Source organism: Curcuma longa, chromosome 4 (assembly GCF_044706935.1).
Source record: "Curcuma longa cultivar G26 ecotype Majalengka, Jawa Barat chromosome 4, ITB_CL_G26_1.1, whole genome shotgun sequence".
In the NCBI taxonomy this organism is placed as follows: domain Eukaryota; kingdom Viridiplantae; phylum Streptophyta; class Magnoliopsida; order Zingiberales; family Zingiberaceae; genus Curcuma; species Curcuma longa.
Window position 1 is genome coordinate 16,442,649 of NC_133864.1, and position 27,453 is coordinate 16,470,101.

At 38.5% G+C, this 27,453-nt stretch overlaps 4 protein-coding genes across 7 annotated transcripts; 2 read left to right on the top strand and 2 right to left on the bottom strand.

Moving 5' to 3' along the window:
- Nucleotides 1-1,057: 1,057 nt before the first annotated feature.
- On the bottom strand, nucleotides 1,058-7,166 carry LOC141826813 (putative protein phosphatase 2C 33). Its single transcript, XM_074714116.1, has 7 exons — nucleotides 6,562-7,166; nucleotides 6,303-6,474; nucleotides 6,008-6,225; nucleotides 5,806-5,913; nucleotides 5,610-5,735; nucleotides 5,273-5,502; nucleotides 1,058-1,491 (listed from the first exon to the last, which is right to left on the bottom strand). Exons 1-7 carry the CDS (start codon nucleotides 6,778-6,780, stop codon nucleotides 1,272-1,274), a joined length of 1,293 nt encoding a protein of 430 aa, XP_074570217.1. The 5' UTR covers nucleotides 6,781-7,166; the 3' UTR covers nucleotides 1,058-1,271.
- Nucleotides 7,167-8,530: 1,364 nt separating this feature from the next.
- On the top strand, nucleotides 8,531-19,489 carry LOC141826055 (uncharacterized). Of its 4 annotated transcripts, none has more exons than XM_074713309.1 (11): nucleotides 8,531-8,613; nucleotides 8,872-8,958; nucleotides 9,550-9,684; nucleotides 12,073-13,068; nucleotides 13,249-13,879; nucleotides 13,958-14,224; nucleotides 14,329-14,636; nucleotides 15,168-15,274; nucleotides 16,177-16,327; nucleotides 17,568-17,720; nucleotides 19,062-19,489. In XM_074713309.1, the coding sequence occupies exons 1-11, from the start codon at nucleotides 8,575-8,577 to the stop codon at nucleotides 19,185-19,187; spliced, it is 3,000 nt and encodes a 999-aa protein (XP_074569410.1). In that variant the 5' UTR covers nucleotides 8,531-8,574; the 3' UTR covers nucleotides 19,188-19,489. The 4 variants fall into 4 exon arrangements, with proteins under 4 accessions (XP_074569410.1, XP_074569411.1, XP_074569408.1 ...); XM_074713310.1 differs by having other exon boundaries at nucleotides 14,329-14,624; XM_074713307.1 differs by having other exon boundaries at nucleotides 13,249-14,224.
- Nucleotides 19,490-20,129: 640 nt separating this feature from the next.
- Nucleotides 20,130-20,962, top strand: LOC141826056 (acyl carrier protein 1, mitochondrial). Its single transcript, XM_074713311.1, has 2 exons — nucleotides 20,130-20,447; nucleotides 20,519-20,962. Exons 1-2 carry the CDS (start codon nucleotides 20,247-20,249, stop codon nucleotides 20,693-20,695), a joined length of 378 nt encoding a protein of 125 aa, XP_074569412.1. The 5' UTR covers nucleotides 20,130-20,246; the 3' UTR covers nucleotides 20,696-20,962.
- Nucleotides 20,963-22,832: 1,870 nt separating this feature from the next.
- Nucleotides 22,833-27,224, bottom strand: LOC141827596 (ribonuclease III domain-containing protein RNC1, chloroplastic-like). Its single transcript, XM_074714884.1, has 5 exons — nucleotides 26,278-27,224; nucleotides 24,276-24,480; nucleotides 23,942-24,142; nucleotides 23,353-23,439; nucleotides 22,833-23,179 (listed from the first exon to the last, which is right to left on the bottom strand). The coding sequence occupies exons 1-5, from the start codon at nucleotides 27,066-27,068 to the stop codon at nucleotides 22,862-22,864; spliced, it is 1,602 nt and encodes a 533-aa protein (XP_074570985.1). The 5' UTR covers nucleotides 27,069-27,224; the 3' UTR covers nucleotides 22,833-22,861.
- Nucleotides 27,225-27,453: the final 229 nt, after the last annotated feature.

Consider the following 27,453-nt stretch of genomic DNA (forward strand, 5'->3'; position numbering starts at 1 on the left):
GGAGTTGAAGCGGATGGAGTTGCCGAAGTTGAAGATGGCTTTTATGTACGGATGCGGCGGGGGGACGCAAGGGTGAGGGAGAGGAGGATTAAGAATGGATCTTGATGAAGAGGAGCGGCGGCGGCCATGGGGATCCGTGAGAGTGGTGGAGGCGACGGCAATCAGACCTAAGACTTGGTCAACGCACTTGGGTGGAGTCCTACTTATGTCTGAACTCGAGTCAAGTCAGTTGACTCATGGTTGAACTCAGGTTAAGTCAAATGACTCATGACCCAGCTCAACTTGAATTAGATCAAGTCATATCCAAGTAAGTCCAATCAATTAGAGCTCAGACGTGATGCGACAATTACAACGGTGCTAGTTACAAAAAGATTGTGTCCTTTAATGAAAAAGAAAGAGGTACGTTTTTTCAAGAATCTTAGTCATCTCTTCGCTCCTTGAATAAGATAATAGATGGTCGTATCGAGTTGGTTATGATAAAATAGAATTGTTGAAGTGGACAAGGATTGAATCTCGATGAAGTCAAGTCAATACCTTTCTCTATCATGATCAGCTGTAATTTTTCGATTTACTTTTTCACATATGATCATGGGACCGATCGTATAGCACTGTTGAAGTAGCGGATTTCATCTTTCATTGAAGAAGTGGATGGCCGTATTGAGAAATACATTGTGATATTGACATTTATAACTTTCACTTGATAACTGTCATCTATTTCTATTAGACTTTGACTTAAGCGTTGCGTTACTCGATCCGTTCGGCCCTCTATGTTATATATATGATCGAGTCTAAGTCTACGTACTCTCTAATAATATTTTTGGTTGATCAAGTCCTTCGGTCCTCTCTTTTATGATAGAGGACCTCAAGCAAGTCATTCATGACAATAATATGAAAAACTACGAAAGATCTACCCTACCACCCTTATGGTCAAGCAGGCCTCAAGCAACAGTCGTAAATGACAACGAAAAACTATGAAAGAAAAGACCTACCCCTGCCACAACCTTCAAGGTGTACAAGGAGGATCAAACACCTGCCATTTTATCGGAGTACAAAAGGCTTTTCTCAGAAAATACTAGGATTGCATCGATACTGGTTCATACAAACACTGGAAGGGAATCGGTTAGTCTTCAAAGCTACACAATCTAAGATATCACACATTTTACATCCATCAAACAGCAATTAGACGACGAACTCGGAGCATCAGCCTGACGGTTTATTCGCATTACTCATTTTACATTTACTACTAGATCAATTTAGCTGCACATTGTATTTCACCGGGACATGGTCGATTCGCGGGGCCGTTTTCCCTCCATGGCATCTTTCTTTCTCCGGCAATCATGGCAAAGGTAGGGACCTTCCCATGCGGTTGATGTTGCAGAAAAAGAATCACTGGAATTGATTAATAGATCATCATCTGGCACTCGGTCCGTCTGGCAGATAGCGCATCGAAGAGTCCCTGAGTCCTCCGTCGACGATAAATTTTTTCCCAGTCTGTAGACAGAATGTCATTGGCAAAGATCAAGCTATGTCTGAATTGCAACTCTCGCTATTTTTATTTCTGAGTTAGCTTCCTTCAGAACAAAAGTTGACAGTAAATGGAAGTGATAAGAGCTGAACAACTAATGATGCTCCTTCCTAAATCCTACAAGATCCTTTTCCCAAATGAACAATTATTGACATCTAACTGTAAAACAGTACTAAAAACATATTTAATCTCTTGGTAATATTTAAATGACACAAGCGGTCTGTGGTCGGTCGACTAACGGCATCACTCATCCTATTAGAAAAGATCAAGTTATCGTATAAACTACAAATCTTGCTATTTTCATGTCACATACATGGCTTCATTCAGATAAGATTGGCAGTAGAGTGTTGAGAGGTGAACAGCAATAGAAATGATGCCCACTACTAAATCTTATAGGATCTTTTCGAAAATGAACAATTATAAGCATTTAAACTACAGTAAGAGAAACACATTCAACCTCTTGGTGATAGTATAGAAACACTTAAAACCAAGATTCTATAGCATATATTGGGTAGGAAAAGGCATATAAAAATAATTGTAACATATATGCAACAAAGCATATTAATCAATCTGTCTAAAATTGTATCATGTCCGCATCGCAACTTTCAACCTGTTTATTAAATTGATTGTGGATCGTGTTCAGGTTAAAGTTAAAATTACATGTCATTTTCACAGTCCATGGACTTAAATTTGTCGTGGACCAAGAACCGAGTTCACAAGGGATTCCTAGATTGTGAACCCTAATGCAATATACTGTTGCAACCAGATCTAATCTCCTGTATGGTTGTTGTCAGAGTTGAGGAGCCCACAGCATCAGTGGTTGGCAGTTGTCATGAAAATAGGTACATGTGCTGCCTGCTGGACCGAGCAATTCTTGATGCAGATCTAGTGGCCAAGCATGGTAAGGGAGATACAAGCCCTGAATGAGCCTAGTGTACTTTCCCTCCTTGGTTCACCACAGCTCGACAACTATATGCACAAGGTTAAACGACACAAGGATGACCTTCCCTCGCCACTAAATTAAGAGTCTCACTGTTGAGCATCTTATCGATGATATACCAACAGAGAAAATGTCCTAAGGTGTCACAGGAAGTTTGATGGTTTTTCAAGGTGCCATTGGAGAACCAACAAGCCAACAACAAAGGAAAGTATTCACTGAGAGTCCGCTAACCATCCAAACACGTTGCATATTAGCACATATCTGAATCATCTAATAGAGATCAAAGTCAGACAATGAGTCTTCATATGCTGACCCCTTTTTTGTTCCTTTGCTGTCCCTTTGCTTGTGGCCTTTGTGTCAGTTCAAGTAGCTCAAGATAATTCCGTGTCATATGTGGCAAAGGAAGTCGACAATTCTACATGTCCAAGGGTCAACTAGATACTGGTGCTACAATCGCACAATATTAACTGCAACGTGCAACAACTTAATCCTCTAAGCTATGCTAGACATAATTAAATTTGATTGGATGATTTCTTGTACTATAGTTGAAGCTATTAAGAAAAGACCAGATCAAGATTTTCTATACTTAATACTCCCTCCCCTCCTTGTGGGCGGCAATCCTGTGTCCTACAGACAATACGTGGATATTTAACTAAGGCTATTTTATTATAAGAAAAATATTGACATAAGAGTGATCCAAATACAAGGCTTGCTGCATGTTGCCTCCATCTAGACATTTGTTTTTGTAATAGACACTACTCACATTAGCTACACTGATATGTTACTAGTAACAACTAACAAGATTCCTACAAACAGAGTAAGCTACCTAATTCCATATGTATATGATGCTTGGTTGTTGTTACCCAGTTGATACTAGCATCTGAAAAGTTGATGAGAAGGTAAGGCTAAATTTTTATCAACTATTTTCAATTACCAATAGTGCATATCAACTTTTTGAGCTTTTTGCATATGCAACACATTGCTTTTAATAAGCAAGTACTAGAAGAATAGAACATGCTTTTCACCATTCAACAGATAGTAAATAAAAAAAATCCTTTAATAATTTTAAGATTGACCAAAATCTTAGCAAAAATATAAATTATATTTTATAATATCATTGATTAGATATTGATTAATATTTTAATAATTAATAAGTTTTCATCAATAGCGCTTCTAACAATCTTAGGTTCTTGCAGTATCTTCAGTTTGAAGGGGATGTTAAAAAGGAAACTGCTTTTAAAACAGATCAAATGATGTCTTTAGCCTGAAGCACGGCACCACCAAGCCTCTAATTTGTTGGCTAGCTATAGACTGAGCATGATCAATATGTGCAACAAACATCTTGGTAGGACTTATGATGCGGATTAATTAGGAAGTTTTAAACTTGAAATCTTAGTTCTAAATTGAAAGTGAAGTTCTAAATTTTTATGGGTCATTGAACTTTTTAGAATATGTAAGATTTTATTTTGGTTCAGTCATTGCAAAATTGGAAAAGTTAATTATTATTCAAGGGACTAAGTTATTTTAAGGAAAAATTATTCATTTACCAAGTTTGTAAGATTAGGTGATTTATTACCAAGTTTTAGTTGGAGCTTTTAAAAGAGACCCCACTTCCTCTTGTTAATTTCATCATTTAGTTAATAAAATTTTGAATTCTCTTCATAAGTTTTGGTTTTCCTCTTCATGATTTTTGTTCGTCTCATGGCTACATCAAGTGATATCAAAGCTGAATTCCTAGTTTGGCTGTGTTGTGATTTAGCTTCAGCCACAACTCATCCTCTCCACCATGTCTACCTTTCCATTCCCACCTGCTATTGCATCCAATTCACATCAATCAGTTGTGTTCATCCTTCTAACCATCTCACATTGTGCATCTCTCCACAAATCCATGTCTACAAATCCAACCAAATCCACATGTTGTAACAACCACTCCACAGATCATGCCCTCCACACTTCCCCTAGGTGCGTCTTGCTGCCTTTTGCAGAACCCAACACCAAGACTCCAAGAGGTTCAGTAGTAATAATAATAAAAAAAAAAGGCATTCCTAATTTATTTGCATCAATCTGTTTGGAATGTGAAATGAGTTGAGCCGCATAATTGATATTTATTTTCTAACTTGAGAGGGACTGTTGGATTGATTCCAGATAAACTAGAACTGTCTCTATAGCTATCTTTACCATCTTACCAACATCTCTATAGCAAGGGGTTCTAATTCAAAATATTCAACGGTTAGTACCACTTCACTATGCTGAAAGTTTATTTAAGAGCAAGAACCCACTAAGTGGCGTATATGCTAAAATTAAATTTTGAAGTGGTGAACTTAAAAAATCCTATATTTTAAAGATATATGTGAAGTTTTGCCTTATTAATCAATCTACATGAAGCCTGATACAAGTTGGCCTCTGTTTTGTGCTCAGCTGCTAACCACATTCCAATACACATCATATTATTTTTAACTAACTTCTCCTTTTCTAAATCTGTATCTGTTATATTTGAAGTAACAATATCACATCTGATCTATTCCTAAACATATACATCAAACTCATAGGATAAGCTAACTTGAGGACAAGTCTCAAAATATTTTATTACTACCCCTTAGGCAAACCAAATTACTAGAACACTCATACACACAACATACTTATCTAGCAAAAACTGGAAAGGGGCATTGTCTAGATCCAACAGGAAATGAATGAGTTTTGGATTACCAAGCACTGGATAGCAAGTAATGAACTATAAAAAAGCATCAGTTTTGACGGGTCAAGTAAAAATCCAATGGCAGATAATCATAGTATAACCACAGTAGTACCTTTCTTCCAGCATAGCCGACCCTTCCTCAAATAACTCCTCCACAGCTCCAACAGAAGACAATTTGGTAGGTTTTCCAGTACCATTCTTTGACTTGTTCCCGAAAATAAGGGATCTGAATTTGTTTTGCTGCTTTATTGTTGAAGATTGTACAAATGTATGTTCTGGTGGAATTATATCAACAACTAGGCAAGTTGTATCATCTTTTAGGCCACTTTTTCGCAAAGCTTCCTGACCAAGTTGATCATACAAGAATTCTTCAAGTGAACAAAATGGAGGTCCTGAGAAAGAAATATGTAATCAAATCAATAAAGACAAATTGGCTACACTTTGATCACCTTCACGACAAGCTTTGCAGCAAGTTCTGCAGGAAGTCCTCGGCAAGCTTTGGCAGCCAGCTCAGATGGAAGAGCATCCCATATGCCATCAGAAGCAATTATCAACCGTCCTCCAGCAGCAGAAAGCTGATCACCCAACAACAAATTAGTTCAAAAGACAGGATAACTACGAATAACTAAACTCAGCAACTTTCACCTTCACTTGCTTCACATGAGGAATTGGGACGATGAACTCGCCTACATCTGTATCTCCAATTGACCTCGAGAGGCAAAGCCCACCAGGCCAGCATCTGAGTGGCCCAACCTGAGAAGCAGAACGAGATAGATCAGATAATATGAAACACAAGTCTTCGCTAGTATTGTGGCGCTGCAACAAAGATTTTCTGCTGATGCTTAACCTCTTTCCCCCCGCAAAGGTTGAGTCTTCCAACCTCCCCACCACTAGCAGTGACACGCTCTCTCTCCTCAACATTCTCTTCCAGTCTATGGTCGACTGTAAGCAACGAAACTACACCATCCTGTGAGTCTAGTATACAGCGCGAATCACCAACAGATGCAACTGTCACAGTCCAACCGTCAATGACAACGAGTGTTGCTGTCGTCCCGGAAGTCTCCCCTGAAAGAACAAACAAAGCTCAGTTTTAAGTTTGGTCAAGAGCGCAGAATTAAGATCCTAGATGAACAAAATCTTGCCTTTGCGCTGGAAATCGGTGTCTGCCTTAACAAAACCAGCAACAAGCGCCCGAGGAAGGGCTTCAAGCCACTCTTCTCTACTAATTCCCTGAGGAATTGCGCTCATGACGTGGTCCAGAAGGTGTTCCTTTGCGAACACAGCAGCTGAAGCTCCATTGTGCCCATCAAAGATCTGCCAACTAGCGGCTGTCAAATGCAAGGAAACTGCAGACAAACAGAATGCATAGTGGCAGCTCAAACCGAAAGGGAGAAAGGCTACCGCGAAGACCGAGAACAAGGAGATAGGGTCGCCAGGAACCCGGAAGCAGTCGGGCCTCACAAGAAAATAATCTTCGCCTCTCTTCGCGAAGGCGGCGTGGCCGTACTTAATGGAGGGCTTCTCAGACTTGCCGCCTCGGATCTCCCGGCCGATGAGGGTTGCGAGGGGGACCATGGGAGACTGAATGCTCGGATCTCGTGGCCGTACGTCGGTTGCCATCGTTCGCCGGCGAGGCGGTCACCCAAGGAACCCTAATACATTTCCCTCCAGTGAAATACTCATTCCCTTTCTCCCCTTTCACTTACCCTCGTCCGAGCAACGCACATTGCCAATCGAAGCCGAGGACGAATAGACAAAGGTCGATTCTTTGACCAAGAACTGGCTCCGACAATAGGAGCCCGAAGTCTCAGCTGCACAAATCGATCTCCAAGATCGAGAAGAAACAAGTGTACGCCGTCAGATTTAGATGGAAATAGAACCCCCAAATTGGGCGAACAAATCGAGATGACAAGATCAAACAGAGAAACGGAAATGCTCCCACACCCCAGATCAATCAACGCAACCAGCAAGCTGCAAAGCAGAGAGGAATTAGGGGAAAAGCGAGATTTTTACCAGTGCAGAGAGAGAAAGGGCAGAAAAGCAGCACCTTTATGTGTCATCCAGTTGTTTTCGCTTTCCATATCAACGCACTCGCTCTTCTTTCCCGTCAAAGCTCTGGATTCGACTGGGATGTAGCTGTAGGCCTCTTGTGCGTGGACTGGGACTGGATTGGGACTGGGCGCATGTGGTCGGCAGCAGCATGATGCATGGACCACCGCCCACTATCGCTCGCAAAGCCTTAGGCCTGGAATGGAAGGTCAATCCGATTGGATTGAAAAACATAGGAACATCTCCGATAACCTGATTCAGCCACAAAAGTTAGGATCCGTGACCTTAAATAATTCACCCCAGCCTGACATCCAACTCCTAGGGTTAGGGCAACAACACCTCTTTTTCCAAATGGGGGATGCAACCAAGCGGAGCTTCTGGATTGACTACTGTGTACGCTTCCCGATTTATCCTGATGGTCGATGAGAAATTTTCATGGGACCGAATCAGTCACCCCAGGGCTAGCTAGGATTATCATTTTTTAGGGCAACAACACCTCTAAGACATAGTTGAGTCAGTTGTGATAAACAAATTTATTGAAGTGGACAAGAGTGACAAAGCTGAGATAATACTCTCTTTCTACCATAGTCAACTGTAATGTTCCTAATTTACTTTTTCATAGATGATCATAGAACTGACTGTGTGGTACCATTACAGATTCGATCTTTTACTGAAGGATAACAACAATTCTATTGTTTGTTGTTTGCTACATTCTTAGTCTCTCTCGTTGCTTAGGTATTTATTATATGATTATATTATCTTAAGATACTACTTAATAGAATAATCTTATCAACATCAACATAATTATGATTTTTTTTAATTATATAGTATCGTTAGTAGATATGGATATAATATAGCTCCTATAATATATAGTAGTTCGACGTAGATGTTAAAATATATAAAAATGAATAAATTTAATTAGATCAAAATTATTTTACCCGAAGTATTTTTATATTAATTTTTTTATTAATTTGATCACTTGTGCCATGTTTAATATTTTTTAATGGCGCATTAATTTACATCAAATACTAAATAATAATAATAATAATATTTTACATAATAACTTTTAACAAATATAACTTCTAATAAATCTATTTTTTAATCTAAATTATTTTTATTCTCACTAATAATTATTTCATTTAATAAATAAATTAGTTTTTGAGAGCTTCTGACTTAAAATTGGAGGCGATGAAAAATTTTTAATGGAGTTATTAAATAAATAAATAAAACTCTTCTTCTTCTTCTTCTTTTTTTTTTTTTTTGACTTTGACTGTAGGTCACGCGGGAAGGTCGGGAAGAAGGCGATCGCCGGTCGCGTCATGGAGGCGAATTTCTGACGGCGGCTTTTCCTTATCGTTGAAGAACATGGCCGATGCCGTATATCACTCCCCGCAGTTCTCTGAGGTTAGCTAGTCTTGCACTCGCTTTTCTCTTCTCTGTTCTCGAAGTAGAAAGCGAGGCATTGGCGATAAATTCTCTCAAAAGGGTTTCCTGTCATCGCCTTGCGAGATTGTGATGGTTCGCGGCTTCTTATGGCTTCATTCCGTTTCTTATTTGGATTCTTTTTGTCATTTTGAAAGCGGTATATAGGAAATCGAGTATTGATTTGAAGCTTCTTGCAGCTTTTCTTGAGAGGAGTTTAACAACCCTATTCTGTTTCAGAATGCCGCTTGGCTCCCCCTATGGCTTCAGCCAGATTCAAACGACAGTTGTGATCATGAAAAGAGCAATTCTTTGCTGCGCTGTGAGGTATGAAAGCCTTACTTTTGCTTGCCTAGCCGGGGGTTTCGGATGATTTTTCACTTCACGGAATTGTCCAGTCGTCTCTTCGTAGCTTTTGCATAAATTATTTCCTTGAGGTTCCTACTTCAGTATCTATCTCCTGCTAACATATGACAAGGAAGTGATCGTAAATCTATTGTTGCACAACTTATGAGTTTTTATAATTTGAGGATAACACTTCAAATTACATGCCCTGTTTTGTCAGTCAAAAATTTGATTATCTGTATAGCCCACCGAAGATCTGTAACTACTATTAGGGCAAGTACATGGCAATAACTCTCAAGTGATCTTATCCTGTCATTGGGTTCTATGCATAAGATTTTGTGGTCTGTATAATGGGTGGCTACTTTACCTATTCCTACTTCCTATTTGACAAATTTTTATTTTGACATATTGTAAAGATTGATGATCAATCACATCCACTACGTATTGATAAATTTATTTTACACGTAGTCACAAAACAAGCTTTCATGTGAACTTTATGATATCATTGTAATATGTAAAGCTGTCAGCCTGTTCTTATGTGTGTTTTTTTTTATTTGTGTATGAAATGAACAGGATTTAGCATATCCTCAAGATGTTACAATCACTAGAAAGAACATCCAACCATATGGGGAACATGCAAGATATGCAGATTGCCATTTACATTTGTCTGGGGATGATGATACTCCTGGAGGATGTACTTCTGAAACAGTATGATTTTGTTGCTTTGCTTTAACAAAAGAAAAAAAGTTTGCAAATATCGGAGTATTCATATGTCATGCTGATATGTAAAGTCCATTCTTCTATATAAAAATGGTAGATACACATAATTTTATGTTAATCATGTATGCACTACATAATTGTGCCTGCGTTATCCAATTACACAATATCGAGCTTACTCTAGAACACTTTCTTTACCTGAAGTTTGCAATTGATTCATATTGGAGTATTTGGACGCTGGAGTAACATATACTACATCTTTTTTCTGCCTATCATACTAAAACCCTTGTTTTACCTACCAGGACCTTTTGGTACTGAACTTCCCCATATGGGGCATGAGTTCATTAAAAAGTCCCTCCTACAGTCTTCCCCTCTTCGTGCATTTCCTTTTTGATTGAAGCTTCAAGGTGGAATCATGTATATGTGAGAAAATTTAGTATGATTTAAAAATTTAGGTTCAAAGAGAACTCCATGATGTTGTTTGTGTTAGATAATTGAATTTGACAATGTAGTTTCCAGTCCATGATGCTGTGATGTAAAACAAATTTTTAGCATATATTTGTGATAGATCCATGATAGGCACAGTGATATAGATTTGTTTTAAATGGCCCAAGTTTCCAGTCCTTCCATATATTAGAGATATTCTTTATGCTTAAAATCTTTGTTCTCTCAACTACATGGAACTAATCTGTATTACTTGTTACTACATTACCAATTCTTGATGAGTTACAATAATAAGCTTCTTACATACAAATATAAGTCTTGGACATCTTGCAAGGAGATTTACCAACTGGTTATTCAAGCTGATGCTAACTTTTCTTGGCTACCTCTTTTCCCTCACAAATGTCAGTCAATTTTAATGTATTTAGTGCATTCATAAAATATTAGACTGGAATAATATGCTGATGATACAACTTCGTGGGTGCAATTTGATTGATTGCATATACAAGTAAAAATTTACAGACTAAATTGATTCCTAATGAGTCAAATTCATTAGTTTGTATGTTGTATTCTCATTTTACCTAGCCAACACATTTTATATTTATTGTTTCATGAAAGAAATTGCTACAAAGAATATGACAGTTATATATGGATTGTCTAAGAAGGAAATTGAGCCAATCTGATAGCTTATAATCTACTCGTTACCTCTTTGTTGATTCAACATCTATCTTGGTGGAGCTCCATTGACATCAAAGTTTGTTCCGAGTTAGGGTATCTATTTAGCCCGTGTTCGAGAAGAAGAACAAAGAAAGAATGGAAAAAGTAAAGAGAGAAAGGGGAAGAACTTATGCTCAGCCTCAACAACCTTCTTCTGCCTCAACATGTTGCCTTGCAATTTTGCTCCGTTTCACCTTGACCTAGAAGAATATTGTTCTTCCTCTACCTCCCTTCTTCTCCTCATTGTGTAGTGTTGCTCAGTACCTTGGTTCTCAGTTAGCAAAGTCACCTTGCTGCCTTTGTGTGTTGCTTCGATGCAAATGATCATTTCACTTGTTGCATTTTGCTTCAACATGAGACGTCGGAGATGGAACCTGGGATGCATCTTCTTTAACAAGGAGGATGACAACACAACATTAAAGAGGAAGGAGTGAAGTTGTTTCATATCTTGACAGTGTTCTGCATGTCAATCAATTGACAGGACGATATATTTTGTTTGAGCTGACATGCTTTTTTATTTTATTTTTATCTTTTGAACTCCACTATTTTATTTTTATGCTTGATCTTATTACGGGAAACACCTAATTAAGCAGGAATTGTTAAGATAAGATCTATTTTCAGATGCTATTATCATGAGCAGTGAGGGGCCAAGTCAAATTTCTATATGATTGTAGCCAGTAGTTCATTTGATGTAAAAGAGAAACACATGTACTTTTTGATGGATATTGTAAGCTTATTGTTAGTCTGTATCGGGGCATAACAAGGCATGTAGTTGCTGCAGCCTATTCATCTTGCAGGTCAAGCTGCTCATCCCTAGTTGTTCGGTTTTGACAATAAGAACTTGGATATTTTACTTGTATAGCTCTATAGATTACTGCTTTCATGTTCCATAGCTAAAATTGTTTTCTTTATAGCATTTCTTGATAGGTGGAGAGTAAGGGTGCTTTTGAGAGGTTTTTGTGTTTGATCAATAAAATTGCACATTTGTTTTTATCAATATATGCAGAACTTGCCTTGAGCCAAAAAAATGTCACTGGATAATAATGGTGATATGGCATTCTACTTAAAGAATAGAGATTGAAAAGGGCTTCAAAAGTTTTGAGCCTCAAATACTTGTTTCTTTTTCTTCGTTAAAAGAAGTTTGTTGAATAAATTTACAATCTTTTGATTATTAAGCCAAGCTAACTCCATGTCTTTCTCTCATGTTTCTATTTCCTGTAGCGGCTTCATATTCCTCTGTATCTTTCCTCGTCTTGCATTCCAGATACCACTTCAATTCAATTTAACGATGTAAATCAAGATGGAAAGGAAAAAATTTTAGTGCCAATGTGGGAAGCTAACCCAGAAATTGCAGTTATACAAGGTGGATCCAGTGGCCAGCCTCAAGATGAAACTGGAGAAGCAGGGAAAAATGTGTCACTGGTTGGCTGCACACTTAGTATGCCTGAGAATATAATTGGAATACCGCTCAGCAAAAGTGACCAGAAATATTTGCCAGGATGGAAGGGGATTCTGGAGGTTAACAAGTTCAGGAAGGATGATGCACATGATACAGTCAAACTTTGTGTAGCTGCTTCAGAAGCAATGGCAATCTCAGATGTCATTAGCAGTGGTCCATTTGAAAATTTAACTGCTACAACTGTACTAGAAATAGCTCTTCGTATGAAAGAAATGCGAAAAGCATGTGACTTAGATGTAGAGACTGGTCCAGCGTCAATTGATGAAGTTGATGAGCTTGATAACTTCTTTGATATTGACGAACAAATTATGGAAGACGCATATAATGATGTAGGCATTTCTATTACTCAAATATCTGAATCTCCTAGGAATATGTGTAGTGTAAGAGATTCTTCTCAGAATATAAGTGATTCAATTATTGAAAGGCACTATCTGCAGCCCAATTCCTTGAGTGACACAAATACACATGTCTCAGAAACACTTTTTCAGTGTATTAGAAAAGCAGAAAAACAGGAATTTGAGGATCTAGAGCCTGATAAAAATGATATGACAGTCCAAAAGTATGATTGTTCTGCTGCTGCTCGAAACACATTTTCTTCAGAAGCTTCATCCACAAAGAAAACAAGGTGCCTCCAATCATCTGGCTTTTCAATTCTGGCAGATCAGCATGGCCAGTCTATAACTCAAAAACAAGTAGGCAAGAATCTAGATGATACAGCTAAAAATAGGAAAGGTTCAGAGCATAGGGAGATTCTTCTGGTAAAATACTTTTCCTATATTTGCAAGCTAAATTGTTTATTCTTAGCTTAGTATTTGTATGTTTTCCTGTTTAGCCAATGAATATAAATAAATGTGCAACATTGTACTTGTGAATGGCTTTCATTTTTCAGTTCATGGACGAGACTACTGCTAAGATTAACCTTATTTCTTTTTCTTAAGGACGGTAACTTCTCCAGAAAAGTCAAAATGTTTGCAAGAAAAAACATGAAAGAATCACTTAATTGGGAGACCAGCTACATTTCTGAATCAGAAGATGGTATGGATGAGAACCAACAGGAACCGATGGAGCAACTAAGAAATGAGATAATTTCATCTTCAAGCACGCCTCTTCAAGTATCTACTTCTGTTTGCAAAGGAAAAGTGAATGATTGGGAAGCAATTATCTCTTCACATTATCTAGTGCAGTCATCCCACTTATCGTTAGTGGATCCATTTAGTTCCTTTGTCCCATGCAGTATTGTATCAAATGATGCTCCAAAACTTGATGATTGCAATAAAGAAATTGTTGGAGGGGATAGTAAATCATCTAAAGAAAGGTTTGCAGGTGAAATATCTTCTAGTGGAAGGGTCACACTATCGCACTGTAAAGAGACTTTTCTGTCTTATCATTTATCAGAGGATGGAGAATGTGATCTGCCCAAGTTTAGTTTTTCCAACGAAAGAGTTTGCAAGCCATACAACATTCTTATGCCGTGCTTGATCTCTCCAAAGAATAGTATATTACCTAATAAACAAATTCAGTTGGATACTGTTTCTGGAAAAAAATCTGAGTTACCTTTTGCTGAACATGGTAAAACAGCATCTATTTACATTGACAATCAATCTGTTAGTTTGAAGTGCCTGAACAAATATGCTGAATTGAATGCAGATGGACCAAGGCATAGTTATATTATTGGAAGTAAGGATCAGCAAGATCTTAGACTCTCTCCTGTACTAGAGACTGAATTTGATAAGCTGGTGGCCAATGATAAGAATGAGAAAATATTTGTTAATATTAAGAAACGTCGCTATCAAGCTTGTCCAAATGATGATGATAAAAGTGACAAAAGATGTTCATCACTGGAAATGACCAAACATCAAAGTTCTCCTAAGCGAGTTCATTTTCTGGATGCAACATGTATGGACCAGAGTCATGGTATGTTAAGAAAAAAGTAATCTAAGTTCTTGTTTTAGTTTGTTATTTTTGAAACTGTTGTTCTTCTTAATTTATCTCAAAACACACAAGTACAATTTGTTCAGACTCAGATCACAAAATCAATACGAGATCCAAATTGGCTAACAAGTTTGAAGCTAGCAAGAAGAATCACAAAAGTGGCACAAGTTGCATAAGAGTTCCAAAAGAAAGAATATTGCATGGGCTAGAATTTTTATTGACTGGATTTCCTACTGAGAAGGCAAAAGAACTTGAGGCTTTGATCTTTCAACATGGAGGTTATACTCTGGGAAATGTACCAAGGGAAACACTAAGTTTAAGAAGAAAGTTGAAGGAGGACTTTACAATCAGGAAGCCTCCCATTATTCTCTCTCCAAAGAAGGTATGCCCAAAGGTTTGTGAATATTTATTTTGTATTTTACTATGTAATTTAGAATGATAACTATGTAATAATAAAAAACATTTATAAGTAAAAAAATAGATATGTCATTTCATATTTGTTAGGAACTTACTGTAACAGTTTCATCCTTACTTTGAAATATGCGAGTACACAAGGTTGTATGTGTACAGTTATAATAAGGTAGTGTACTGTTTACATAATAGAGGTGGAGGTGATTATCTAGGGGATCAAGTGTAATGCAATCAATTTATTGAACCTAACCTACATTGAATTCAATTTATTGTCATGATGAGCTTCACTTGGTCAGAATAGTTGATAACTGATTCTTTTGCCTAGCCTGGTATTATGGCATTTATAAAGGAGAAAACCATAATGCAGAATCATGTTTTTTATGATACCAAATTTGTTACTTTAGTTTATGATAAGCTAAATTTGATAGGTTTATAAAATTCCAATATACAACTATTTCTATCTAGTTTGGTGCTTGGGTAAAGTAATTAATTTTCAAAATGTATGCTTTCACAGGTGAAAACAACAAAATTTTTGTATGGATGCGCTATTAATACTTGGACCCTAGAATCTAAATGGCTTTTTGATTCAGTTCATTCTGGCTCCATATTGCCACCTTGGAAGTAAGTCCTTTTGGCAGTTCGTTATGCTGTACTGAAAAATATATCATTCCGTTTGTTCTTCTACCATGGTTCTTATTCTTTAGTAAGGTCACCATTTACTTCCCAACGAAACAAAGCATTTATTTTAAACTACACAATGTGATCCTGGTACTTATATTGTCATGGGGTGTCTCTTAAATATTTCAACTTTTGATTGACATTTCAATCTTTGTATTATTGTCAATTTTGTTTAATAAAAGTTAGAGCAAGTGGTTGATATCCAATTAACGCCACATTATTGTGCTAAGGTGGAAGTGGATTATTAAACTAGTCTCTCTTCTGCCTAGCTTTTTGTGCATCTCTCCTTAATATTTTCTTGCTTGATTATCTGGCTGTTTATTATGTGCAAGATCAGCGAGGATGCTTGCACTAAGCCCACACATGCAGGATCAGCAAGGATCCTTGCACTAAGCCCATGCATATTTTGTTGCACTATTAAACTTATATATTTTCCTTTGTGCTTAGCTAGTATACATTAATGTCTTTGCTTTGCCAGTGTGATTTTTAGGCTTTTCTTGATTTCTATTTATTTTTATTTTTCTCATTAGCTATTACAATAAAGCAAGCTATTTATGGTAATTCATCATACAGCTAATTGGAATTTCTTTTTTCTTTTTCCATGAATCTTTGTTCAATTTTCTGCATTTCTTCCTGCTTAACTACTTCAAATCTTAAACGATTTTAAATTGAAGAATTAGAAATACACTGCTTAGGCTGTCAAGTGTGTTTTACTTGTCACCAAATATGAAAGCATATTCATCAGTTAATAAATGTGAATCTATAGATTTAGGAATAGAAGACTGTATGCATAGTCTAAACTTACATGTTTAGATTATTTTCTCTAATTATGCTTTTTATTCTAGGTATATGACTCGACCCATTCAAATCACTCCAAGACAACTGAGGGTTAAAGATCTACTCTGTATCGAAAACAACTTCTTCATCTTTAAGCAGCTGCATGTAATGTTTGATGGAAAACTCAATTTCTGCAGGAAATTTTCCAGCATCATAAAGGTAGAGTTCTGTGGACATCAGTTTGCTATAGTTTGTCCAGTTATCAGTTGTAGAAGTGAAAATTTTCTTAAAACTCATGTTAAATAATGCTCCTATGAAATCTTGTTTCTCCATGTGTATAAATATATATTGACTACGATTGGTAGAACTTGGATTGACACCTACAATTGGAACAAACACTAATACGTGATTGATGATGCATCTCGGGTTCTTTGACTCGGGCATCACTCTTTTTGCTACCGCTAGTGCTGCATTTGGTGCTTCCTCTCTTCTCTTTCTCTCTTTTTACAGCCAGAAAACATGAACAAAAGACGAGGCACAAGAATACAATTTTCATGACTTGGCCAGTTTTAGCCTTACTATTCAAGACAAGCTCTCCTTAGTTGGTACCTCTGAAAATTGTGTTGGCATAAGAACATTTTCAACATGTAGACACTACATTGCTATCAGTTGTCAGGCGGAGCAATGCATTTTGGCTATATTGATAGATGCCAATTGACATTTAAAACCTTTCTGGATCTGGCAGTGGTTGCTTGTCTAATCAATTAAATTTATGTAACTTAATCTTCCACTTATGTTCTGATTCTAGACATTGTTGTCTTGGATAATCAATTAGTATTCAACTATCACTTTTGAAGGTATCCCATGTAGATGGACCAAGCCTCTATGACTACACTAGCTCTGCTTGGAGTGTAGGTTGCAATCTCTATGCTTTTGGCATTTTCAGCGAGATAGTAGGCTGTGACAATGTGTGTAGGAAATTGACAATGATAACCAAATTACAAACTCTTGACCTATATTTATGAAGAAAATATTACAACCCTCTTGTGTTATTTAGTAGTGATTCATATGTAGACAACTCTCTGTTTACATTTTAACTCATACTTTGATGCATAATATGATAGTAATTCTGATGAAATCTTTTATATCTAGGGGACTTAATCATCTAATTTGATGCTTGCTATCCTAATATCATTTAATAAATTTATTTCACTTTGGGTTTGGAACTTTGTTGTTAATCTTATGGTGCAACATTTCAGTAAGACCTATGAGTTCATAATTTTGCCAACATGTGATTTGAGCAAGTGAAAAATTAAACAGTATGGAAATATGCTACTATCAATTTTGGTTTTATAATAGCCATTTTATTAATTTTCTTTACTACTTGTAGTTGATCCCCTTGATTATATAGGTCTTTGTGCAACTTGCTTAAAGTTTTGGTATTTTATCCACTTTGCAGCATGGTGGTGGTAGAGTATTCAGCACTTTATGCCAACTTACTGAAAGCGTAAAGGTTAAAGAAAATACAATAGGTGTTGTACTTGTCGAGAATGAAGCTGGTGTTTCCCGTCATCTAAAGCACTGTCTGTCTGAGTACGATATAAATGTAGTGGTTAGTATTCTTTTCCTTCAAAAGTGAATATATTTGAAAAGTTAAACCTATTTCTATGCTTTAGTTACAATTCCACTTATATGTATGTGGGATATTTATCTAATAAGCTTCACTACAAAGATTTACTTCCTGCATGAGTAGCAAATACTCTGAACTCTTGCTCTTCTATATACATAATTTATTTCCCCTTAAATTTTATGCTCATATTCAGAGCTAGCTGAATTTCGACTCTGTGTGTGTGTGACTATTCTGATGTATGTTCACAGAATTTCTACCTTTGATCATAGGCATATCATGAACCTTGCATCAGCCAAGCATTACCTGGGCTCATTTCGGTGCCTCCTGCAATGTTCTCACCTGACCAACTCAACTCTAAATAGCTTGTGCTGCGCACGACCTAGGGGATGACATCTCCTTCAGGCACTATGATCTTTGCACATCTCCATGTGAGACTTATGTGGAAGTGCAACCTTGCAATGGTTAAATTCATTCATACAGACCCCTCATTCAATATATCCAAGTAGAACCTAACTGTTGACAATCTTATTCAAATCAACTACGAAGCACAGATAGCATTCAGTAATTTCTTGAATTCAACTTCCCTTAGCTAAGTCATGAATGAACTCAACACCTAGATACGTACATGGTTTGAAATCTTGTATTGTGTTGGGCAATACGGTCAAAATGTATTGTGATAAATTATAGAAACTCAATACTACTCGACACAAGAATTGTCTCTTTTACCATTGTGTATCTTGGCACTGTGTCGATTATGTCAATGAGTATTGCCTCGTGCCAAAACTCCACCCCTCTTTGCATGCAACAACACGAATGAAAATGAATTGAGATAATATTGTTATATTTTTTCTTGTGTTCATATGGATGATGTCCAAACTGCATCATTCTAAATGAAATACAAATTTTAAATTTAAATATATAGTTGTCTTATTCTTTGTTTTTTTTGCTTCACCTACTTTCCCCTTCTGCCTTCAATTCTTCGTTGACATCATATATTGAATAGTGTCATTCTACTCAAAAATAGATACTCTTTTGAACTTTGGATGCATAACAGTTAGAAAAACATACCTACCATGGTGGTTTGAGGCATGCAACGACGTTATCTTAGTTGTCGTTCCAATTCTTCTGTTTGGCTACCTGTTTTTTTTGCCTGATACATGTAAAGATTGCTCATCATTTCATGTCTTGAGATTAGCTCTGTATGTTGCATTCTCCTAAATGTTGGATGCCCTTTGGTTCATGATACTTTTTTTCCTTTTTGTTTGCATTTATGTAAATACATTGAAATACAATCTAATGCGTGGTTATGTTTCTCATTTGCAGCCAGTAAGCTGGATCATAAACTGCTTGTTTTCTGGTAAGCTGCTTCCTCTCAAGAAGGATCTCCATGCTCCATTCCAAAGAATCAAAGTGCCTAACCGTCCCGCGGACATGAGCCAAGAGATATAGAAGTCAGTTCTCGATTGAACTATCTTGATTTCTCTCCGGCGAATGGTTCTTAATTCGAATGACTATTTCAAATTCGCATTTCGAAACTCGGCTGGGTCGAAGAACTTTGATTGGTGAAGAAAGTACGAGTAAAATGATGGATGATATCTCATTAACTGGGAAATTTACATGTCGAGGATGATATTAGATACCATTTAAACTAGTAAAGATTCCAATTTTTTCAGTTGAGCTTCAAAACATCTCATGGAATCTTGTTCTTCAATTGTAATTTGTATCCTTCAGAATAAAGATATCATGAGTGAACAGAGGCTATGCTGCCACTTGCTTGTTATGGCCTTTGATTGAAGAAAGATTCATGTTATTGAATTAACGGGCAATCGAGATTAGTTGTTCACTAAATATATTAATATATCAAAAGAAATATTTTAGAGTATTATAGATTTAAACACATTTTTTAATCTTAATGAACATCCTGGGTAATGGTAGAGTTATTTATAGATTCTTCGGATCATCACTATTTTGATTGATCACTTTAGCAAAATATGAAATCTGTCACCTTAGCAGTCTCACATGATCGATTTCATAAACAAAATCGAGAAATTGTAGTTGACTATGATAAAAGAGAGCATTGTCTCAGTTTTATCAAGATTATTTCAATTAATCAGTATTATGGTTTATGGTTCTAATTATCTAAATCTAAATAGAGTATGAGTTTTTATGTTCAAGATTAATTTTAATATTAATTGATTTGGAAAATTAGAAAATTGGATTATAAAAATAATAATGATGATGAACATTTTTGACATTCATATAATTTGTCTTGAAATATCAGAAACCAATGCCATCGATTAATGCCGTCCGTCCATCTCACATCTCGACTTCACGTCAGCCGTACAAATTGGAGCATTCGAGTTTAACTCGAGGAAATCAAAGAGCCAGCAGAGTTTGAGCGATCGCCCAAGCCCCCGAGCCCTCTCCGCTGCGCCGCCGCATTCGCTGCTATCCGATCCGACCAGGGAGGAACCGACGAGGAGAGCAGGAGAGAAGACGAAGCGAGCGATGGCTTCCGCGCTGCGATTCGCCGTCCTGCGTCACCTCCGTCTCCCGATCCAAACCCTTGACCGCTCGAGGCCCCTCTCCTGCCTCAACACCTCCATTCGGCCCATGTCGTCCCACGGCGACGACCATCTCACCCGGGAGGAGGTCGTCGAACGAGTCGTCGACGTTCTCAAGAGCCACCCTAAGGTCGATCCGGCCAAGGTGAGTCGTGGTCGCTGCTCTGCGTGAAAATAAAACAAAATCCGTTCTTTTTTTTTCCCCTTCTCTTTCAGGTGTCGCCGGGCGTTCATTTCCAAAATGATCTGGGGCTTGATAGTTTGGACACCGTGGAGATTGTCATGGCGCTGGAGGAGGAGTTCAAGCTGGAGATACCGGACCTGGAGGCAGACAAGATTGTTTCGTGCCCCCTTGCGATCGAGTACATTGCTGCACATCCCATGGCATGTTGATCGCTTCGTTTTCCAACTCTAGGTGTTATCCTTCTCTGTTGCGCTCTTTTGCTTGTTTATTTTGAATTCCCTTCGAAAGATGGGATTTTTAAGCTGATCATGAATAATTCCACTCTTTCCAAAAACTTGCTTGGAATTCATACTTTGAAGCTTTACCTGTTAACTTGTATTTGAGAATCTTCCTGGTTATCACCTTGTTCGGCATAATATTCTGAAGATGGATAACAAGGATTTGTTCCTACATATTTTCCTTAAAGATTGAGGTCAGCTAGTGTCCATTACTACATTAATTGGTTCTTAGGTGTTTGTATCCACTAAAAAGCATTCTAATCCATAAAAGTAATGCATCATTTATTGGTTCCCCTAGAAACCGTAGATTCGGTTGCTGATTCAAATACAAAGGACTCCCAATAGGTTAGAGTGCTTCTAGGTTACGAGTGTCACCAAGTTGTCATATACCAAAAGCTTCATGGGGTTAAAGATGGATGCTACCTTTTTTCCTCAAAAATTCAAGTGATGTTAGGTTTATGGGTTTTCAATTCCTATGAGATTGGAATTGGCAAGGATGTTCATATTGATGTTTGCTACTTATACAATCAGACTTCATGTGATTGTATGATAAGTGATTCGCTGAAGATGACATAGAGTCGACTGGTTGAAAAACTTATGCGGCTTATCAGAAACCAATGCATCAAAGCTGGTTTGTTGTGTTGCCAACTTATGGCTGGGCTTGTTGGATCTATAGAGCATTCTGATGCTCAAGATAACAAAACAAATCATCACGCAAGACAACAATGTCGGTTGACAGTCGGGCATGACCAAGATGGGCATATAGATAGCTTCAGTAACTCTTGCATATGTAGATCACTTCCCTCGTTAAGAATGGAGGGTTATATCTTCAGGTGTTCGCTTGTGCTCACGAAACTGAGTAAGAAGTATATGTAGTCGTTGATTGGTTCGTTCTCTTCATAGCATTGGTATGGTGGATACTGGCACAATATCTTGTTAAGTATTGGCATGTACTATACTCTATGTTAACATCTCCAACTCACCTTTCTTAACATGTTCAATGCTCAGTTTGAGATGATAAATTTTCTAGGTTTATTCTGAGGATTCATAGAATCCAGTAATGCAGTAGTAGCTCACATTTTCAGTACAAAAACCTAGCAGTTTCAATGAGCATTTCTTTTGGTGAAAACTCACTTCTGAAACCAGAAATAGTTTCACTCCAGACATTTTAGTATTCCTTTCTCCTTTAAGCTGGTTGTAGTTGGTGTTACTATCGACTTACAAAGCATCAACTGAGATGGTGATCGAGCCTAGTATACTATGCATGGTAAAGGGCATCATTGATATGTACCGGCACCGTTCATTGTTGCGGCACTCCAATTTGCTTCAAGTGGTCTCAACCTCATCCCATGGCCCTTCGATGAATGCTGCCTCGCCTGATGAGGAATAGTTCCTCAAGATCAGACTCCTTCCTCCCCTACTGATTCCCTGTGTAAAATCTGTTTTCGACTTTGCTGGATTGTATTTCTCAACTATCTCTTCTGAATGTTATCTTAAACACTCAACATTCACTTAGTTGGGTTCATGAAGAACTTCAAATAGGCTACTTTATGCTAGTTCTTCCTTCTAGTTAATTGCTATCTTTAGTCGACATTCATCTCAAATGAGTATCTTTTGCTGACAATCTGCATTATGATCATACACATTCTTTTGATACAAACAATTGGAAACTTATGATCATACAATTGGTTTTGATACAAACAAATTAGAAAGTTCAGAATATGATTTTTTTGTTTATGTGCCCAGAACTATACAGGAACACACTAACTATGCAACAGAAAAGCCATCTGTTTCTAAATGTTCATCCAAAATCCCTGTGTAAAGAACTGGAACAGGATGATGATACATTAGATTTGCATTTATATAACTAAGCCATCCATCGTGCTCTAGAGCGCGGATGAGTTCTTATGCAGACTTGTGTGTTTATCAAACCTGAACAACAATGCAGCTTCGTCGATGTCTACTAGACGAACGCTAACCTTCGAAGCCTTTGGCAATCATATCGACTATTTCTCGCTCGAGATTTTGAAGGCTCAAATACATTTCAGCTGTGAATTAGACGCGAAGATGCAATGGAAAAAACCGGTATGCCTGTCTTCACACAGCCTTTGGCTGGATTTGCTCAAAATCAAACACTTGAAACATCAAGCGCCTGACATCCGGTTTGCCATAGACAGTGTATGCAAGCCCGTGTATGGCTTGCTGGACTGCAGTCGTGGCGGGGTTTCTCAGCCTCCGGTTGTACTCAAACCTGTCCTGAACCGACTCTCCGTAAATGATGAAATGATGAAGGTTCTTATCCCTCAAGTATCGGCCGCAGAACTTGTTCATCAAGGTGCGCCGGTGCTTTTCTTGTAGCCATCTTCCGGGAGCATCAAGATGCTTCATTAGCAACCTTTCAGCCATCACGAGATCCTGAAGGGGAAATAATTGGTAAAATGATAAGGATTGATCGAACATACTTCCCAAAATAACTCGATCCTTTTTTGCTAAGACTCGCACAAATCTGAGACTCGTGCGAGTACAGCTAAAGCAACACTATTAAGGTGACAATAACCTTACAAGCAATTTCACAACAAAAGTTGTACCTGGATCTTTTGCCCGACATATTCCAACCGTTCGAAACAAAATCTAGGATGCTCGAACTTGTATTTGGATGGATGTAAAAATGCCAACTGCCAACATAACAAATTGTGTTAAAACCGATTTCCACCCAAAAGATTCATCTCAAAGTACTTAAAACAGATGCCATAATCAACAAGCATCATTATACTATACTAGTTTCAGCTTAAGTTCCGAATGTAGCCTATTCGGGTACGGCCATAGAAGACCTCTAACGAGATAATATTTAGATCTTCCGTTCTGTGCGACCGCCAGATTGTATGGTAAACAAATCCCATGGATGTGCATCCTTTGGATGCCCTAGTTCATTGCCTGCTTGTCTTTGCTAAATGAAGATTGGTCTCCATCATTCTCCATTTGGAGAATAATCTGACAGAAACTAGTGCAAATATGAATAATCTAGGAATCTGAAATTGTTTTAACAAGTGTTGAAAATTAAAAATTGGGATTTGGAATCGTCGTTCGGTTCGTCTCCATCACAATCAAACATGTACTAACTGCTTAGGTGCAAAGAACTCTTGCAAAATCAAAGCAGAATGAATATTCAGAGGTTACCTGAAGACCAAGGCCAAGTTCAATATTCCTTGCCTCGGTGATTTCTGGAATTCGATCGTTCATTGGCAAAGGGTACCCCAACGCTTCCATGACTTTACGACTACTATCAAAGTCCCAGATATTCCCGCGAAATCGATGCATACCTGGTGGTACACATGCTCTAAAAAGCCTTGGATGAGCAAAAAGAGCATCTTGTGGAGGCTGCACGGAAATGGAAAAATGTGAGATCAAAGATTTTCGACAATCTTGAAAGTAAAGATATAATGAGAAATTATGAACATGGAACAGACAAGTCTGAAATAATGCATCTGAAGAAACAATAACAGTTGCATGCCTTATATGCAGCCATGTCTTGCCAGTTAATTTGTCTGTTCTCAAACTCGACCGAGACATAATCAACATCTTCTAATTGCCGCCTCAACTTCGGTTGACAGCTTTCATCTTCTGGGTTCATTCCGAATGCCTCAAATAGTACGCGGTATACTTCAGGCATACCAAAGCACAAATATATGGCTCCAAACAATGCCCAAAATACAGACCTGAAAAAATGGGTGTGTGCAGACACATTGTAAGTAGTGGGTCAATTGACCCTACAAAAATTGACAAATTAATAATTTACCTTTAGAAAAAACAATAAGCATAATGGAAATATTGCACATATTACAAAATTTTCTTAGCTCAACCACTACCTGAAAAGCCATTGAAAGAGAGTGGTGCGTGAAACCTTGAGTGCTTGTACTCTAAGAAAGCAAAGGACTATCAATAGGCCTAAGAATGTTCCTCTGTTCCTCATGAAAAGCAAGCAGGAAGGAAGAGCAGAGGCACACAAATTTTAATTATTATTATTTTAGCTTTAGCAAGGAAGGCATTCTAAATGCAGTATCACCAATTGTTTCACAAAGCAATTTCAAAGATAATTTACCCAAGTATTAAACTACTTTAAGAGAATGTAGTTTGGCTTCAAGTCTTTTTGATAAAAATCAATTCTTGGAATGGAATGCAACCCACCCTTATTATTGTCTTATTTTCTGTACTCTCATTTGTTAAAGAGGTGTTTTCCTGATATAAAACAGAGAAGGTAATTGTTACAATGATATATCAAAGTTCCATCTATAAAATTGTTCTCTGAATTAAAATTCAAATTAGACTAATCTCTGCTTAATCTCCTTTAGTTTGTATATTAGTTTCAAATTAACTTAGACGGAACAATTTTAGTCTAGCTTGGATAAGTCTGAGAGGAGGAACTAGAATGTCCAAGGACTGAAACTTTTTAGCAATGGTCAATAATCATTGGATGAACCAAGCAACTTTTACCATAGCCCTAAGCAAGCTTGACTAGAATGAGTCATTAAAGAGTGTATAAGATGACTCTTCTCTGATGAGTTAGAAAGGTCTTAAGACTTAGCTATTTGAGATGCTAGCAGATTTGATACTTGACAGTGCACAAAGGGAATGAGTCATGAAATTTGAAGAGTAGCATCTCCTTTTCAATCCTTCTCTTAGAAATCCTAGATAAACATCATATGAAAAAGAATGTCATTGTTATAAGCAAAATCAACCATTTGAATCATTGATTAACCTTTTGGTGCATTCTGTACTTACATCTTTATTATGTACTGCTAGACATAAATTATCATCTGCCTTTTGGTGCATTCTGTGCTTGGTGTCACTCTTGCATATGTACTATTCCTACTATATGTATATGCATGAACATCCATCAAATTCATATAAGAGCATCTGCAACGCTCGTGACGTTATAACGCCTTTAACCAGTGGTCGATTGGGTCCACTTAACACGTGGTTGAGTGGTGGTCGACCAGTGGTCGATCACCATATGGTGGTCGACCAGTGGTCGACCACCACTCACAATCTGCACCCTTGGTGGTCGACCACGTGGTCGATCACCATATGGTGGTCGACCACCACTCACACTATGCAACCTCTACGAACGCGTTAACATTAAAAAAATAAAAATAAAAAGCACGGGCCCACCTATTAACGCGTTCAGAACTCTGAACGCGTTCAATACCTCACTCCTCTCTCACTCCTCTTGTTCTAATGCCTGATAATTTAGTCGCTAAAATGATTGAAACAACTCTCACCCAACCACTCTATTGAACACAAGAAGGTGATTTGTGTGACATAACACACGCATACAGCTATGCTGAATTGGCCTTCTTAACTCCAACATATGGTGCTGAAGAACTCAACTCCATGTCTACATAATTGAGCTATCCACTAACTTGCAAATTAGCAGATCCTCCTCAATTCCAAGACTTGGATGGAGAAGAAATTGAATCACAAACTAAGTTCAATGCTAACCTATCAAAACTTACTTCACTGGAGGCTCCCTGTCCTTGCGAATCATCTTATCCATCTCATCATAAGGAAACACAAGGTTGTGCAAGCTGGCTGCATTGATCCATTTGGGCAGATTCCTCTTTCCTATCAGTTGGAAAACCCTCTCCCTCATTGGCGCAGGCGACTCTCGTGGATAACGCTGCAGGAAATACTCAGCGAACGCAAGCTCAAGCACGTACTGCCCTAGGAAGCCGAGTCTGGAGTGTCCGTTCCTGACGTGCTTGGCATTGGCGCGCTGGCAGTCTGGCGCCGGGTGTTGAAACGCTAGGTACAACAGTGTGTCGAACTGCTTGGCTGGATTCCCATCGTCGAGTTGGTCGGACGGCTCGAGGGGGTACCCCAGGGCCTGCCTGGCCTCAAGGAGGTACTCGTCTATCCAGGTCTGGTCGGCATTGTTGAGGCGGGCGGAAGGGAGGCAGGAGCTCAGAAGTGGCAGGGACTTGAGGGACAACTGAGGGCTATTGAGAAAGCGCTGGGTGAGCTTGGCATCATCGAGGGGCGGTTTGAGGATGAAGCGGCGCGGAGGGACCTTCTTCTTGGGGAAAGCGACCTTCTTGCGCTCGGCGAGCTCACGGAGGAGCCGCTGGGGGCTGTTTGGCGGAGCTTCCGGCGGGGGCGTGCTGGCGACGGCGAGAGCCCGGCGACGGCGAGTCGGGCGGCGGGATTGGGATGATTCGATGTAGGAACGGAGGCAGAGATGGGAAATGGAGGCAGAGAAGGAGAGGTCGACGGAGGAGAGGGTATGGAGGGGAGAACAGAGCTCCATCTCTCGATCTTCGACTGAGATTGGAAGGAGAAAGAAGAGATTTTTGTAAGGGTTTAGGGTGAGAGAGAGAGCGTCGGCGATGATAAGGGAGACGCTGGATTTGCTGTTTGGGCTGTTGGAAGATTAGCCCGTGCACTTCCATTGGATTTATGACAAATGTTACAAATGTTCCACATTTTACATTCCGAGGGCGCCTTCTTCCGCCTCCTAGATCATCGCCACCGGCCTCGCCGCCTCCCTACTCCGCTTTGCCGCCGCCTCGTTCCTTCCCAACACCCTCGTGTCTTCCCTCGCCGACTCCGGCCGCGCCGACCTCGCCCTCTACTCCCATCTCCTCCTCCTTCGCCCCCGCTCCCCCAAGCCCACCGACCACACCTTCCCATCC

Coding starts and splice junctions, on each gene's coding strand:
- LOC141826813 (XM_074714116.1), bottom strand. CDS start 6,780: ATGGCAACCGACGTACGGCCACGAGATCCGAGCATTCAGTCTCCCATG. Junction 5,736..5,805: donor CTCATGTGAAGCAAGTGAAG/GTGAAAGTTGCT, acceptor TTGGGTGATCAG/CTTTCTGCTGCTGGAGGACG. Junction 1,492..5,272: donor TCGGCTATGCTGGAAGAAAG/GTACTACTGTGG, acceptor TTCTGTCTACAG/ACTGGGAAAAAATTTATCGT.
- LOC141826055 (XM_074713307.1), top strand. CDS start 8,575: ATGGCCGATGCCGTATATCACTCCCCGCAGTTCTCTGAG. Junction 15,275..16,176: donor TCCATATTGCCACCTTGGAA/GTAAGTCCTTTT, acceptor TTTTTATTCTAG/GTATATGACTCGACCCATTC. Junction 16,328..17,567: donor AATTTTCCAGCATCATAAAG/GTAGAGTTCTGT, acceptor TCCACTTTGCAG/CATGGTGGTGGTAGAGTATT.
- LOC141826056 (XM_074713311.1), top strand. CDS start 20,247: ATGGCTTCCGCGCTGCGATTCGCCGTCCTGCGTCACCTCCGTCTCCCG. Junction 20,448..20,518: donor CTAAGGTCGATCCGGCCAAG/GTGAGTCGTGGT, acceptor CTTCTCTTTCAG/GTGTCGCCGGGCGTTCATTT.
- LOC141827596 (XM_074714884.1), bottom strand. CDS start 27,068: ATGGAGCTCTGTTCTCCCCTCCATACCCTCTCCTCCGTCGACCTCTCC. Junction 24,481..26,277: donor GACAGGGAGCCTCCAGTGAA/GTAAGTTTTGAT, acceptor CCATTTTTTCAG/GTCTGTATTTTGGGCATTGT. Junction 23,180..23,352: donor ATGTCGGGCAAAAGATCCAG/GTACAACTTTTG, acceptor TTTCCCCTTCAG/GATCTCGTGATGGCTGAAAG.